The sequence below is a fragment of the Seriola aureovittata genome, chromosome 13 (genome assembly GCF_021018895.1).
Source record: "Seriola aureovittata isolate HTS-2021-v1 ecotype China chromosome 13, ASM2101889v1, whole genome shotgun sequence".
In the NCBI taxonomy this organism is placed as follows: Eukaryota; Metazoa; Chordata; class Actinopteri; order Carangiformes; family Carangidae; genus Seriola; species Seriola aureovittata.
The window spans coordinates 9,058,088-9,072,467 of NC_079376.1; the positions used below are offsets into that span (position 1 = coordinate 9,058,088).

At 40.7% G+C, this 14,380-nt stretch overlaps 3 protein-coding genes across 4 annotated transcripts; 2 read left to right on the forward strand and 1 right to left on the reverse strand.

The window, feature by feature from the left end:
• Positions 1-560: 560 nt before the first annotated feature.
• Positions 561-5,277, forward strand: LOC130179743 (rab GTPase-activating protein 1-like). The gene is made up of 8 exons (XM_056392752.1): positions 561-1,113; positions 1,768-1,854; positions 2,056-2,166; positions 2,707-2,811; positions 2,904-2,987; positions 3,118-3,189; positions 3,428-3,694; positions 4,721-5,277. Exons 1-8 carry the CDS (start codon positions 1,003-1,005, stop codon positions 4,988-4,990), a joined length of 1,107 nt encoding a protein of 368 aa, XP_056248727.1. The 5' UTR covers positions 561-1,002; the 3' UTR covers positions 4,991-5,277.
• A 171-nt stretch (positions 5,278-5,448) lies between these two features.
• Positions 5,449-8,754, forward strand: ebi3 (Epstein-Barr virus induced 3). 2 transcript variants are annotated; one of them, XM_056392753.1, is made up of 6 exons: positions 5,449-5,754; positions 6,175-6,292; positions 6,413-6,524; positions 7,100-7,217; positions 7,393-7,556; positions 8,335-8,754. In XM_056392753.1, the coding sequence occupies exons 1-6, from the start codon at positions 5,652-5,654 to the stop codon at positions 8,488-8,490; spliced, it is 771 nt and encodes a 256-aa protein (XP_056248728.1). In that variant the 5' UTR covers positions 5,449-5,651; the 3' UTR covers positions 8,491-8,754. The 2 variants fall into 2 exon arrangements, with proteins under 2 accessions (XP_056248728.1, XP_056248729.1); XM_056392754.1 differs by having other exon boundaries at positions 5,460-5,754; positions 6,178-6,292; positions 8,335-8,751.
• Position 8,755: 1 nt separating this feature from the next.
• odf3l2a (outer dense fiber of sperm tails 3-like 2a) lies at positions 8,756-10,964 on the reverse strand. The gene is made up of 5 exons (XM_056392755.1): positions 10,790-10,964; positions 10,212-10,328; positions 9,938-10,060; positions 9,284-9,422; positions 8,756-9,120 (listed from the first exon to the last, which is right to left on the reverse strand). Exons 1-5 carry the CDS (start codon positions 10,836-10,838, stop codon positions 8,775-8,777), a joined length of 774 nt encoding a protein of 257 aa, XP_056248730.1. The 5' UTR covers positions 10,839-10,964; the 3' UTR covers positions 8,756-8,774.
• Positions 10,965-14,380: the final 3,416 nt, after the last annotated feature.

A 14,380-nucleotide genomic window follows, 5' to 3' on the forward strand; every position in this document is an offset into this window, starting at 1 on the left:
GTGCCGAATCCTCTTTGTCATTCTGCATTCATTCTTTGGTATTCTATCGCTTTACCTGCTGGACCCGTTTGCTCTCCTGCCTGGCTGCTCAGCCCATTACAATAATAGAGCGACAGGCCTGCGTCACACCAACACCTGAGGGTGAAATATCACAAATACTACATCATTTACTCCTTCCTGCACTCATCAGCACAGTTTAGTTGGCAGTCTGGCAGGTTCACGCAGCAGTTCTGCCAGCTAGGCCAAGTGTGTGAACCAGAGAGTAAGAGGAAAATGAATGAAAATGAAAGTTTATGAGGAAAAAAATCATTACAGGAGCTCATTATCAGCAAATAAATCATAAACAGGTGTTGTATGAGTGTATGTGTGTGTGTGTGAGAGAGAAAGAGAGAGAGAGAGAGAGAGAGAGAGAGAGAGAGGGGGGAGGGAGAAGACAGGTGATATGATAAGTAAGGTGAGCACTGTAGTGGGTGTGTCAAGACCGTTGTTTCTTTCACACACTCTCAGGTCTCATATAAACCTTGTTGAACCTGTTACTGCCCATACACCTGTAACAGACACAAACAACACACACACACACACACCCCTTCATTAGAAGCTGTGTGTAAGTGGCTCTGACTACTGCTTATTATGTGAAGGTGTGTATGAGTGCAACTACACCTCACCTGTTCGGAGTACCTCTTTCTGTTCTTCACCTTTGGACTGTAAGCTGAGCTTCCTTGTGTCGGGACGACTTGGACTTTGTCCCTGTTATACTTTTTTATTCCTGTTTACACTCTCCTGCTGGACTGACTGCTCGCCTGCATCACTGCAAGTACAAACAAGACGAGCCCATCTGTCTGAACTCACGTTACATCTTCCAGCAGTCCTGGTGGGTTTTCCTCCATTTCTGTGATTGGGATCGCGAGGCTTTGCTTGGTGTGTGTATGTGTATGTGTGTGTGCGCGTGTGTGTGTGTGTGTGTGAGCGGTAGCAGCTACTGGGGTTGCACATTTGGTCAAGATGATGGAGGAGGTGTCCGTGATGATGGCATATGATGCCCAGGTTATGGAGCAGATGAGCGAGGAGGAGATCCTGGCCTGTCTGGTGGATGAAACGGGACCGAAATTCACAGTAAGACTCGCTGATGCGTTTAATTCAACTGTATAAGAATTCACTTTCCTTTTACAGCACCACAACTGACACATTAACAAACCAAAACCATGGCATGATTCGAGTATCTGTAAGGGTATGAAAAGTTTATTACTTTTTGTCAATGTCACCTTAAAACCTGCAGATACAAAACTTAACATCATCAGCAGATGAACCATTGCTGAAGAGTTAGACTGATCCAAAAAGCCAGAAATGAAACTTAGTGTCCTCTGTGTGTACTTCCTATACTGACTGGCAGCTACGACCATGAGCAGACTGCACACTGCAATATAAAACACATTCCTCTGCATGACAGATTTGCAATTCGAGACAGTAGGAAATGAATTCTGATTGTTCATTTTAGATATTTGAGATATGGAAATTGGCATTTCAGGCTTTAAAAAAAATTCACCCCTCCACTATTATTACTAAATTATCATTCCTCCATGTGCTCAGCTCTATCTTATCTTGGTCTTATCCTTATCTGGATCTGTTTTTTGGAGCCTGTTCTTGATTTGTTGTGCTCATACTGTATCCGGCATCAGATCTGTTTGGAGATAGCTTTCTTCACTTCAGTCAAATGTGACAGTTTCTCCACATTACTGTGTTTAATTAGACTTGACTCTCTTCCCTCAGGTCCCGACAAAGAAAGTTAAACTGAGGGAAAGCCGGCTTCAGATAATGGATGATGAAGAAGAAGAAGACCCTTTGGACAAATACCTGGTCAGAAATCTTTGACTTCCTCCAGCAATGAAAGCACTTGAGTCATGTTTATCCACTGATAAAAACACCGTCTCTAAAACTCAGCCTGCTCTTCTTCTTTTTCTGAAATGACCTGATTTCCACTCCTTAGCTTTCTGAAGTCTCGGGTTTGTGCGCTGCTGTGTGCCCTGATAGATTTTTTTTTTTTTCTGTGTTTTTCAGAAGGAAAACCGTCAGCTCCAGCAGGCCAGCCTCCGTCTGGAGCAGGAGAACGACAACCTGGCCCACAGACTAATCAGCAGCAAGGTCGCCCTGAGGAACGCTCTGGACAAGGTACGATTAGCTACAGCCCCTCACAAAAAGAGTAAAAAGAGTTTAATTTAAAAATGCATAATCATCTGCCCAAGGTCACTATTGAGAAACCCCTTTTACATTTCAGCACAGGAGCTCAAATTGTCCACTAGTCTCTGCTTGAAAATACTGTCATTTTATCTGAAGAGACATGAAGCGTACGTTAATGCTTTAAGAGTGTCTTTTTTTTTCTCCATGAAATGGTTCAACAAAGGCCTGAAATATCCTGGTGTAGAGGTGATCAAAAATTTGAATGGGTGTTTAAGTTTTCTAACTTTATCACAAAAACCCAGAAAAAAGCCAAGATGGAGTATTTAATTAGGTTTTATTTCTCCAGTTTTACACAATACTGTAATTTATGAATTCTTTTTTTAAATTAGTTTTCTTTATTTTTGGACCCTTTGTAATATTTCTTTTAATGTAGCTTTCTGGAACTGGTGTCTTCTAAAAACATCAGTCATTTATTCCTTCATATGAAATGGACTGGAATAACGTCTTGAGCTGTTTGTCCTCTGTTGACAGACGGAGGACAGAGTGGACGAACTCACCAAAGACCTTCTGCAGACCAGACATCGTCTGCAGGCCACAGAGGAGGAGAAGAGAGGGATGGAAGAGGAAGCTGCAATGGTAAGAACAAAGATTTTCATGAGTCTGATCATTATAATGTCATATAATATAGCCATAGGCATAAATAATAATAATAAAGGGTTTCTCCTCAGTTAAAGGAAGTGTTTCGGAGAGAGCTGGAGAAAGCTGAGCAGGAAGTCAGAAGGTCGTCAGGCATCGTCGCAGATTACAAGCAGGTACAGAGAATCTGAAAAATGAAAACTAGACTGCCAGGAATTAGGAAGCACGTGTTATAAAAGATATATTATTAAAGAATTCACTCGTGTTTTGCTTAATGATGTTAATATCAGATGCTCTTTCTCTCAGATCTGCTCTCAGCTGACAAACCGTCTGGAGAGGCAGCAGGCCGCCCACAAAGACGAGTTAGATTCACTCAAGGTGACAACATATACTTTCATCTCTGCTTTTATCTCTGTCAGGCCTCATCTCGAACACCATGTCGTAGGAAATCAAGTTCAAAACATGTTAACGCCTCTGTTGCTTAACCTCCTCATTAAAGATCGTTTATTACAGCAGGTGTCAAAGGTTTTTAATCGCTGTGTGTCATATTCGGGGCGGAAAAGTCGTCATCCTCTCTTACATTATATCTGCTCTCTCTCGTTCTCCGTGTCTGCAGAGTGCAGTGAAGGCCTGCGCTCGCTGTCGGCACCTTGTGGAAAGACACGAACCTCCGACTGCAGGTGAGACCTCTCAGACAGCGGCTCTGACAGAAGGCCAGGGGCTGACCGAAGCAGGCCAGGATGAGGACGATGAAGGTCCTGAAAAGGCAGAGCAGAGGAGGGAGGACCAGGAGAAGGAGTCCATCAAGGTTCAGATCAGGGAGCTGGAGCAGGAGTTGGTACAGACTAAACTCCAGATGGTGGAGGCTAAGTGCAAAATCCAGGTAAATGTTGGTGCAAACACTACCCTTACACAATCAAGTCAAACGATAACTATAAGAATGTTAATGAAACTGTGCTTGTACTCGTGGGGACTTTCTGGGGAATATACCATAACCTCAATGTAAAACATTTTCATTAAGCCCTTGAAAGATAAAAGACAGGATCCCGCAAAGTCTAGACTGACAGCACTAGAAAGCGGAAGTGACATAGGAGATTAGAGCGGGAAGAAATAGCAGAAATTCATTCATAAGGAAACAAGCTTAATTTCTGATCTGAACTACTTCCAGTTTGAATCCGAAACCTTAAATCCAACCCTTATCAATAAGCCCCATTAAAAAGTGACTAAATGACCCCACTTTCTGTAATCGTTCCTTTTTACTGTAACAGCATACTGTGATATACTAGATATCAGTGTGTACATCTTAAGCACTTTATTTCTTTTGGTGCTAACTTGAAATGCTAAAAAAGTATATTTTAAAAAAGCTACTTAAAAATGGATTATTGCTGTAGTAGTATGTCAATGTACTTAAAATAAGTATATTGATAAGCAATACTACTTCAAGTGTACTTTATTGTATTTCTTCCTAAATACGCTGCAAAACAATATATAACAGTGTCTAGTCAGTGCATTATTTAAGGATGGCTCTGATCAGTCTAAATATAAGAACAATTACAGTTACTATATTTTACAGATATTTATATTTTATACATTTTCTAAGAATGGTATTCAAGTACAATTCAAATAAGTATGATAATATTAAGTCTTTTATACTTTATATTATTCTCTTCTTCCAAAAGACAACTAAAAAGCAACACAGTAACAGTTTGTCTTTAGTACATAATTTAAAATAATGCTTTGATAAGTTCAAGTACAAGTGGATTTTCTTATACATATGCCTTATGAAATTAAGACTTTTAAAAATATCTTTTACTAGAATATTACAATGTTTTGGTTGCACAAATATGGACTGAAATAAATTTGTTATAGAGTAAAGTTCACATTTTTCATCTGTGCTATTTTCTCACAGGAGCTGGAGCACCAGAGGGGACTCCTGACCAATGATCTGCAGGAGGCAAAGAACAGCTGGATCAGCAAGGCCTTCACCTCCCTGCGGACATCGAGCGGGGGACTGCATGGTATTGGCATGCCCAAGGATGGGGCTCCAGCACTGGGCTGGAACCTCCACAGTGGCTCCCTGTCCGGATGGAGCAGCAAGAAGCTGTCGTGGCCTCACAGAGACAATCGAACGGCTCGGACTTTGGATGCAGATCACCTAAAACTGGACACTTTAGACTGATCAAGCCTCTTTAAGCGTGAGCTGTGTTCATTCACACTGTAAAGTGCACAATGAATTCAAAACTGTAGCTGTTATTTTCGGTTTTGTGCACTAGAGGGCAGAGTAGAGCACAAAATGAGCGGAGGAGAGAGAGAGAACAGGTGCTGATAGATAAGTACCCTCATGTCTCCTCACCACTTTCCAAGAGCTGCATTCAGTGATGAAGCTCTGTCTACATATGTACAACTATTCCATGTGCCACATGAGTTTCTTTGTGTATCATTATTTAATTTGTAAACAATTTCAATACAATATTAAAGCAAGTATGACTCAGACTTGTTATTTATGACATCAGAAAACTTGACGCATCAACAGAGACGTGATGTAACGGTTCTTTCTCAAGGAGGTTTTCCTGTGATACATCACACCCGTTGTTCCTCTTTCATTTTGACAGCGTTTGCTTTTAAAGCGCTGATCAGCTGCTGCTCAAAAAACACAGGGAAGAGTCATCAGCAGCCGACCGTTATCAGCGAACTTTGTCTCGTGGAATGGAATAGATCATAACAGAAGGAAACAGAGCAAAGAACAAAGGAGCAGAATTGTCATTAAGGGTTGACTGCAGTGTTTATAGACCTGTTTAGACAAGCTACACTCAGGTGCTAATTATCATTCGCAAAGGCTAATGGCTGCAATGTTTGGCCGTGTGTGTGTCACTGTGACTCTCCTCATGTGCGTTCTTGGAGGCCAAGCACTGGACCTGCTGAGAGCAACTGCAACATCAGGGAGTGAGTATCAATCTTTCACATTATGATGATGAGTGTCTAGTTTGTGCTGTGTGTGGTGAGTGTGTGTGTGTGTGTGTGTGTGTGTGTGTGTGCTTTCAATGTGTATAAAACACAGAACTTAATTATTACTCTTGTTGTTTCACTGTGGTCACATTGTCTGCATTTTGCCATTATTTTGTCTTTTCCTTTTTCTAATTATTTGACTTAATATTATATTTAATTGATTTCATCTTTTAAGTGAAAAGCAAACAAGAATTAAACGATTAAGAACAATAAATAAATAGCAATAAAAACAAATTTAAGAAAACAATACACTTTTTTGTGTTGTTGGAGCAAACACATGAAAAAAGAAAGAATATTTTGTGTATTTTGTGTTCTGCTTGTGTTGCACATTATTGGACTAAATGTGATTTCTTCCAGCAGATCGTTACTCCACTCCCACAGTGTATTGCTGGTGTGCGAGCTATCCAAACATGACTCTTTGCTCCTGGCCCGAACCTGCGAACTCCCCAGCCACACACTACATTGCCACCTACAGGTAAATCTGACAAAGAAAACAACTGTCCTCCTCCTCCTCCCCCTCTTCCTGACTCCATTGGCCGAGTGTCATCATGCAGCTCATTTATATGTGTGTAAATGTGTTTGTGTGTTCTGTCAGTGAGAGACACAGCCAGTCAGACATCAAGCAGTGCAATCTCATCCCACCCAGCTCTTCATCCCCTCCTCTGAACTCACCATCATCATCACCATCATCAGTCCCATCTGAACAGGTACCAGTTTGATTACTTTAGTTAACTTTACTTACTTAACTTCGCAGCTGTGATCTGCAGATCAACCATCAGCTGAGGACGGGGTTTTCCACAACAATTTGATTTGAGCCAAAATTGAAACCAAGCACACATTACTCATTTATGAGGAATGTTATGATGAAAAATAAATAAGAATATACTGTAATCTTGATCCAACAGCTTTAGACTCCATTTCCAAACTGGTCACAGTGGACTGGCTGAGTTTAGGAAAACCCCCTTTTCACTGCTTCAACAGACCACAAATAAGTTTCAGGTTTGACATGCAGGCTGCCAGTAAGATAAGAAAAATAAGTAGCACTGTGTTTGGTTTGAGTACAACCCCCACAACATCCATCCTCTTCTATATATAGATTCAATTGTATATTTTTACTATTATATTTGAATATATCAATTAAACAAAAAAAATGCTGCATATGTCTGAAGAAATTCTTAATGAAATGTACTGAAAACATACATACATTCACAGTATATATTGTATAAAAACTGTAAATAATATGTATTACGTGGCATCACATATGATTTGGTATCTGTTTTAGCTCTGGCACTGCCAACTGCCCACCCTGAAGCTTCTTACAGACTACATCATCAATGTCACAGCAGTGTATTCGAGCGGAAGCAGCTCCCATCTCGCAAGTTTTATGTTGGAGGATATTGGTGAGAACTGACATTATACATAATCAAAAGCAAGTGATGAATGTATGAATGTATGTGTTATCAGAAGTGATAGAAATACAGTTTTACATCTCAGCTTGATGTGATAAGGTAGTGTACATGTAAAAGAAGAAGACGAAATAATCCCTTCTGTGACTCTCTCGTCCCCGTTGTGCAGTGAAACCAGACCCTCCTGAAGACGTCCGGGTTTCCCCTCAAAATATCAAAGACTTGCTGTTGGAGTGGTCTCCTCCGTGCACCTGGGCCAACCTGGACATCTTCCCCCTGAAATACCAGATAAAGTATCTGTGGGAAATTGGGGGAACCTCAAAATCTGTCAATGTAAGAACCATCTTCATCAGAATCTGCTGTGTGAAATTGCAATAACAACAACGTGATTTAAAAACTCCACATCTGACGTACACACCGATACCACACGTGGGAGCTGAAAATTACCTAAACTTTTCAGGCAAACTCAAAAGATGTTTCTGAGTAGGAAGTTTCAGAAAGTCCTGTCATCTGTGAATCCGTATTTCTCTTTGTTATTTTAATCATTTGAAACAATCTAATATTTTTATTTAAAGCATTAAAGCATTTAATTGAGGGGAATTATATTTCCTGTTTGCTATTAAATTTATATATTTGCCTTTAAAAAAAGTTTAATTACCCTACCATTATCTAATAAGTGACCCTTTCAAAGCCTACATCATTTACTTATTGATCAGTTTTAAGTCAGTAATAAGGGCAACTTTTGGATCATCTGGTTTTGTGAAAAGTTCATTTGGCTGATGTTGAAGTCAACACTTTATCAACATGTCTTATTGCAAGCTTCAGGGCCAATTAGAAAGTGTGAAACTGTGTGAAAGTATTTTCATGATAACTATCATTTATAACTGCAATATTACCTAATGGAAAAGATAAACAGAAGTTGTTCATATTAACGGCTTATATCTGATGTATAAACAATAGCAAATTACGTACTTAACATTAATAAAGCCTTTAGTTACAACTTATAAATACTTAATAAACTGACCACATATATTTCCAGCTGATAAATCTTAATTGGAAAACAGTTTGATGATTTTTAATTAAAAAATATATCGTACATCTTCTCCCCCAGCTGGGTCCGGTTGAGAGCACCAAGGTTGAACTGAAGACGCTGAGCCCAGGGAATGCGTACCTGTTCCAGGTGTGCGCCATGGAACTGCTGGGTCTGGGCGAGTGTAGCAACTGGAGCTCACCTGTGAACGTCACCATACCAAGGACGCAGCCATAGACACTCCGCTCTCACACCCTGTTTTATTTTACCTCGCTCCATTTAAGCTACTGGTGACATCAAACTGAAGAGCTGCAGACAGCTTGATGCGTCCTTGTTTTAACTGCACATACAAGGTTGATATTTTGTTTTATTTATTAAGGAATAAACTTCCAAAATAAATGTAATTGTCTTAATATTTGTTGTAATACTGTTGGCTTGTCTTGGTTGTAATTGATATTTAAGTAACATTGGTTGAAAAACTGAAGAAAAATAAAGGCATTTGAAATAAATCCAAAGACTGTTCAATCAACTACATCCACCACTAGTGGGGTGACGAACTCAGAGTGTCTGACGCCCAGAGTGAAGGACGGGGGTTTGGGAAGATGCACATGAAATTTCTCCGGGCTGTACGCGCCCGGTCCGGGAACAGCGGAAGAGTAACCGGGCCTCTTAGTCCGGCTCTGCATGGAGAAGGAGGGCTGGCGATGGCGGTAGATGTCTGGGTTGGTACTGTTGTATTTTCCCGGTCCGGGGCTCATGGAGAGATCTTCAGACGGAGCTCCGACCTTCCTCCGGCCTGAGAAGCTGTAGCTGGCGCTGGAGGGTTTGTTGGGAACCTGGCAGCCCAGCAGATTAGGAAGACTGTAGCTGGTGGAGTAAAGAAAGCAATGCTTAGGTTGAGACTTTTCCTTTCGGATTTTCAAACACCATCTCTGATTTAGAGGATAAGGCTGGTGATAGTCCATGTGTTAGCTGATCAAAATAAGAAAATTCATTCTGTCAGTAAAACGAATCTGTCTGTCTGCACCACCTGTTGGGTGCTGGTACAGCATCCATAGAGCGGTATCTGGTGCGGGCGCCAATGGTGTAGGATGGAGGTCTGTGAGCATTGAGAGGCGGAGCCTTTTCTGGGCTGTAGGCACCTGGTCCAGGTGTATGGAACAGCTCGTCTGGGTACATATAGACAAAAACTGGTTTAGGAAATCTGCTTTTCTTGTCCTTTATTAAATTGAAAAAAACTCACACTGTCTCGCTTACTGCTGCTGTAATTTTTTATTTACAACATTTCTGTCCACTCGACCTTTATCGTGTATGTAGGCAGACAACACAAAATGCCACTTAAATAAAACAGATGCTGAATAAATCAACCCAAAGAACGCAGAAATGGTGCTTTGCCTTTAATTCTCTTTACTTATCTACTTAACTTATATTTATTGGGGCACTATATGTCCTTATGATCCTTTTCTTGTCTTTTGACAGTGTGATTGCCTTCTTTACCTTATTACCCGGATGACTCTGTGTGTGTGTGTTTCATTTGCCTGTGATTGGATGATTTCCCCAGCCTCTATGTACTGTGTATATATAGAACTGTTGTGGTGCCTGACCATACCTGTTGATGGTCAAGCAGCCCAAAATGTCATAAATAAATAAATAAATATGCCAGCAATAAGGGAGTTTATATCACCTTTACTCTCTGTGCGCCTTCCTCTGCCCAAAATAGAGTAGGATGGCGTCTCCATCCGGCCAAAGCGGGTAACCTTGGCGCCAATGTGGTACCTTGGTCCCGGACTGGAGTCAAAGGGGACCACTACAGAAAACAATGATGAAAATAAATGATCATCCACAGACATCTTTTGAGCTCATAAAGAGGAGTAAACCAATTCCATACAGGTATTTAGCTTGAAAAAATCTGAACATGAAACATTAAGGATCCCTGCCACTGCAGATCAGTATAACACATGAAAACTCACTGCTCGTGCGGCTGTGGAAGGAGTATGCGGGGCTGCTGGGTTTGGTGAAGTCATGGTTGATGTATCCAACTGTAGGGGGCAGAGCGTAGCGTCCAGGTCCCGGGCCTGACAATGAGAAAGAGGAGGAGGAGGAGGAGGAGGAGGAGGAGGAGGAGGACAGTGATGAAAATGATGCAACAGATTCAGCTCCAAGCAGCAGTATAGCACACCCACCACGCTTTAGCTCGGGCTGTGTGTCTCTGATGATTTCCATATGGAGCTCTTTGACTTATTTTCTATGGTTATGCATTTTAACGTCATTTTTGTTTGGGGGTGAATTCTAAACAAAGTAGAACTCTCAAACGAGTATTGAGCAATGACTGTATAACGCTCTGAGATCTTATACCAAAACCAGTTCAGCTATAATACAGTCCATGTGCATGTATACCCCTCCCCACACACACACATATACACACACACACACACACACACACACACACACACACACATACACACACACACACACACACACACACACACACATACATACACACACACACAGAGCCATACAGATTTCTTAAACTGACCTCTTTCTCTCGCAGAGATTATCGGCCGTTTCTTCACCACCTCCTCCATACTCTGCCAACTTCTTTCTCCCCTCTTCTTTGTCCTCTTCTCTTCCTCTTTGGGTCCTCTGTCACTTCAGACACATCCTGTTCTTGTGTGGCTCTCTCCAGGTGATCAGCGGCCTCCCAGACTGAATTATACATGACCACAAGGTGAAGAAACCCTATATTGACCGAGGCCCCGGATACGCCCCAGTCCTGCTCTCGACCTCCTTTATCCCACAAGGTCCAAAAAGGTTTTGCAGCTGTGGCCTCAAAGTCAACTGTGTCGAGGTTAAAAAGAGCAGAACCATCGATTGTTTGGAAATGAGATATCTTAGCGATATCTTTGATAAGTGAATGTGAAACAAAGGAGCACTGAAGCTGCTTCTGTGCAGCTGATCATGCGATGAACATACAGATCCAAAGGGAAAGTGTTCTTTTGAAGTGAAGCCTTAAAGCATTGCAACATTAGCCATGTCAGTAAGATGTAATGTAGTTAATTTGACATCCTATTCCAAGGCATTAGGTTACCATAGTACAACAGTGCTATAGTATGTCCGGTGAACCCCTCTACTGCACTATGTATACTGTAAGTAACAGCTTCTTGTATACATGCCATTAAAAATGAAAGCACTTACACTGATCTTTTGTTGTTGAACATCACTGTAATGAAAACCATGGACTGGTGGGTATTACTTTTGTTTTTCCAAAAATATATTTCATATCAGTATATTTTCATAGTTATGAGGTACTTTTATTGTACTTTTCCATTTAATCCTGCTTTATCCTTCTAATCCACGACATTTGAGAGATTTCCCTTCTAAACTTTCAGATGTTTCATTTAAATAAACTGTTTGAGACCCAACGGGATAAACATGGCCAATAATTTTGCAAAAGGTTATGATTAAAGTCCAAAAAATGAATATGAATGTGTGAAGCACAACTTTTTTACTTTTGATTCCTTAGATATATTTTCTGGATAATACTTCTGTGCTTGTACTTTAATTAATGAGTATTTTACAGTGTTGTATTGGACCATTATGTAAGTAAAGGAAAAAACTTGAAGCACAACTCTTGCGTTACCTGAAAAGCAGACAGGGCGACAGAACCTTTCAAATATATAATAACCTCCATTTAATCCCTGAAAACTTGTAAGTTGAAAACTCTAAAATAGGATAAAAATGCCCAAGACTCAAAACCAATTTCTGTAGTTGTGGGAATTTGGTTTGCTGCCAGAAAACTCCAGCATATTCTATAGCAGACCACTGTCTCTGCGAGGTTAGCACCCGGACAGCATCTGAAAAGTGTCAACTGTGGCAGAGAAGCCCTGAGGAGGATTAACCTTTGGCAAAGACAACGCTATTTACTTTCCAGTGTGAGAAACTCAGGTAGAAATTCACCCTCTTGCTCTCTCAGTCTGTCGCTGAGCACAGAGGTAACTAAAGCCTTTAGTGCAGAGCCATGACCAAGAAAAACCCCACACTGGTTAAATATTAAGCAGCAGTGACTCTTGAGTGGTCACAGGCTCAGTAACAAGACTCTGCAGTGTCACAGAGCAGGAGATGAACTCACTGCTGCACGAAGAAACACAACCAGTCTTTAAGTTTCCCTGAAAAAATCTGAGACAGTGCAGCGAACAGTGTTAGACGTGTGAAATGATGTAAGTCACAGACGTGGGGCTGGGATAAGATGTAGCTGGGATACATTAGCAGCTTGTGATGTTTCCTCTCCTTGCTGTTATTCAGTTTGCGCAGGACCCCTTTCACAGATCTAAAAGTTATGTGAGGTGAGATTTATAGTGCCACCATGTGACCAGCACGTGGCATTTTATGTTTGTGCACGTAAACCTTGACCTGTGACATGCAGAGGGATTCCTCTATCTAACATGGCCTCTATGCACCTGCAAACATTCTCAGTTTTTCTGCCATTTAGGATAATATAATAATAATATAATAATATAATTCACATGTGGTTCCATTTCTCTCTGGTTGTTAAAGTGTTGTAGGTTTTGAGATTTTTTAGTTATAAGTCAAACTAAGATGACATGTGCATGATCACAATTTGATGAATTTATCCCTAAACTCTAGGCTACTACTCCCAGAATTTAGAAAGAGTGCAGATTAAGCATGATTTCCCACTACCACTGTGTGTAATTTGATGTTGTTCTGGATCCAGTTGCAGCTTTTGAACAATAAAACAACACATTTGGAGTATGCCAATTTACTATAACTCTGATGTGAGCTGAATGCTTCCTAGTATACTTTTGAAGGCCCTGGACACCCATGCAGGTGTTTTCAAGTAGTAATTAAACATCTACTCAGGTTTATGTTGAGTGGAGATATTTTGAGAAATACACGACGTCTCGAAAAGAGGTTCACTAATAAGAATGTTTAAGAGTGTAAATTATCCGCTGACAAAAAACTTTTAATGTGCGAGGAAGCGTTTAGGCACCCATATGAGATGTATGAGCCATGGGTGTGAAGGAGCTTTAAACTGGTTGTCCTCACTTTGCCATCTGATGACTGACTGTGACTATTTATTAATTATTAATATTACTAATGAACTGCTATCTATCTATCTATCTATCTATCTATCTATATCTATCTATCTATCTATCTATCTATCTATCTATCTACCTGTTAAAATTAGTATTTTCTGAGAAGAAATCTCTGGCTAAAATATATATGAAAAATATGAAAAATAATATAAATGTAGAATCTTTTACTACTCTTACTACACTAAATACAGACAAACTGTAGAATATTTAATACAGCAAATATACTGACTAGACCTCCTTTCTCTTTTTTGAGTAGCAACCAATATTATCAGTCTTGATCGTTTAACAGTTGAAGTTGTGCTGCGTTACCTGGATACGAAGGAGCAACGTCATCGGACCGCGCTTTTGTTTTCCTTAAGTTAGTCGCCTTCATACGTGAATGGTCGCACCTGTGCAAGACTGGATACCTGCTAATGAGCTCCTTAGTTCTTGTCGCACCTCAACCCGAGTAACGTTTAGGGTGCGCGTGGCTTCTGTTTTGTTCATGTAAGATAAGATAGAGCCGTCCAACCGGGCATGGTAAAGTTGAAGTGTAGTAAATTAATAAACGACGAGTAGTACTGTGGATGTCCCAGCGCCTGTGCGGACGTAAGTCCTCTGTCTTCTTCTCCTTCCGCCACGCTCTTCGAACTGCTTCAACCAAAATACACGGAGCTCAACTGTTACAATGGCACACATGGTTTCATGCATTCTGCTTATTGGGGGGAAAAATGAAGAGAAATACTGTTATATGTGAATATCATCACATTAGTATGAGAGCTGAGAGTTCAACACACTTCAACTTCAGAAAACACATGCAAAGACAAAAAGAAGTTGCTAATTCAGAAAATATCTTCATCAAATTGACAACAGATGCGCTGCAAAAAATCACAACATATGCAAATACACAAACGTTGCTACAAATTCAAATTCAGTCCTACAACACAACGTAACACGCAGTGCAGCGGCGCGGGTTCGAGTCCAACCCTTCGCGACATATCATCCTCTCTCTCTCACTCTCTAGCTGTCAGAAT

What these genes read in the sequence shown, in the direction of transcription:
- ebi3 (XM_056392753.1), top strand. Translation starts at nt 5,652, where the DNA reads ATGGCTGCAATGTTTGGCCGTGTGTGTGTCACTGTGACTCTCCTCATG. An exon ending in AGCAACTGCAACATCAGGGA is followed by an intron (nt 5,755 to 6,174) that starts GTGAGTATCAAT and finishes GATTTCTTCCAG; the next exon opens with CAGATCGTTACTCCACTCCC. An exon ending in GAACCTCAAAATCTGTCAAT is followed by an intron (nt 7,557 to 8,334) that starts GTAAGAACCATC and finishes CTTCTCCCCCAG; the next exon opens with CTGGGTCCGGTTGAGAGCAC.
- LOC130179743 (XM_056392752.1), top strand. Translation starts at nt 1,003, where the DNA reads ATGATGGAGGAGGTGTCCGTGATGATGGCATATGATGCCCAGGTTATG. An exon ending in TGGAAGAGGAAGCTGCAATG is followed by an intron (nt 2,812 to 2,903) that starts GTAAGAACAAAG and finishes GTTTCTCCTCAG; the next exon opens with TTAAAGGAAGTGTTTCGGAG. An exon ending in ACGAGTTAGATTCACTCAAG is followed by an intron (nt 3,190 to 3,427) that starts GTGACAACATAT and finishes CCGTGTCTGCAG; the next exon opens with AGTGCAGTGAAGGCCTGCGC.
- odf3l2a (XM_056392755.1), bottom strand. Translation starts at nt 10,838, where the DNA reads ATGGAGGAGGTGGTGAAGAAACGGCCGATAATCTCTGCGAGAGAAAGA. An exon ending in AATCTCTGCGAGAGAAAGAG is followed by an intron (nt 10,329 to 10,789) that starts GTCAGTTTAAGA and finishes TCTCATTGTCAG; the next exon opens with GCCCGGGACCTGGACGCTAC. An exon ending in AAGGCGCACAGAGAGTAAAG is followed by an intron (nt 9,423 to 9,937) that starts GTGATATAAACT and finishes ATATGTACCCAG; the next exon opens with ACGAGCTGTTCCATACACCT.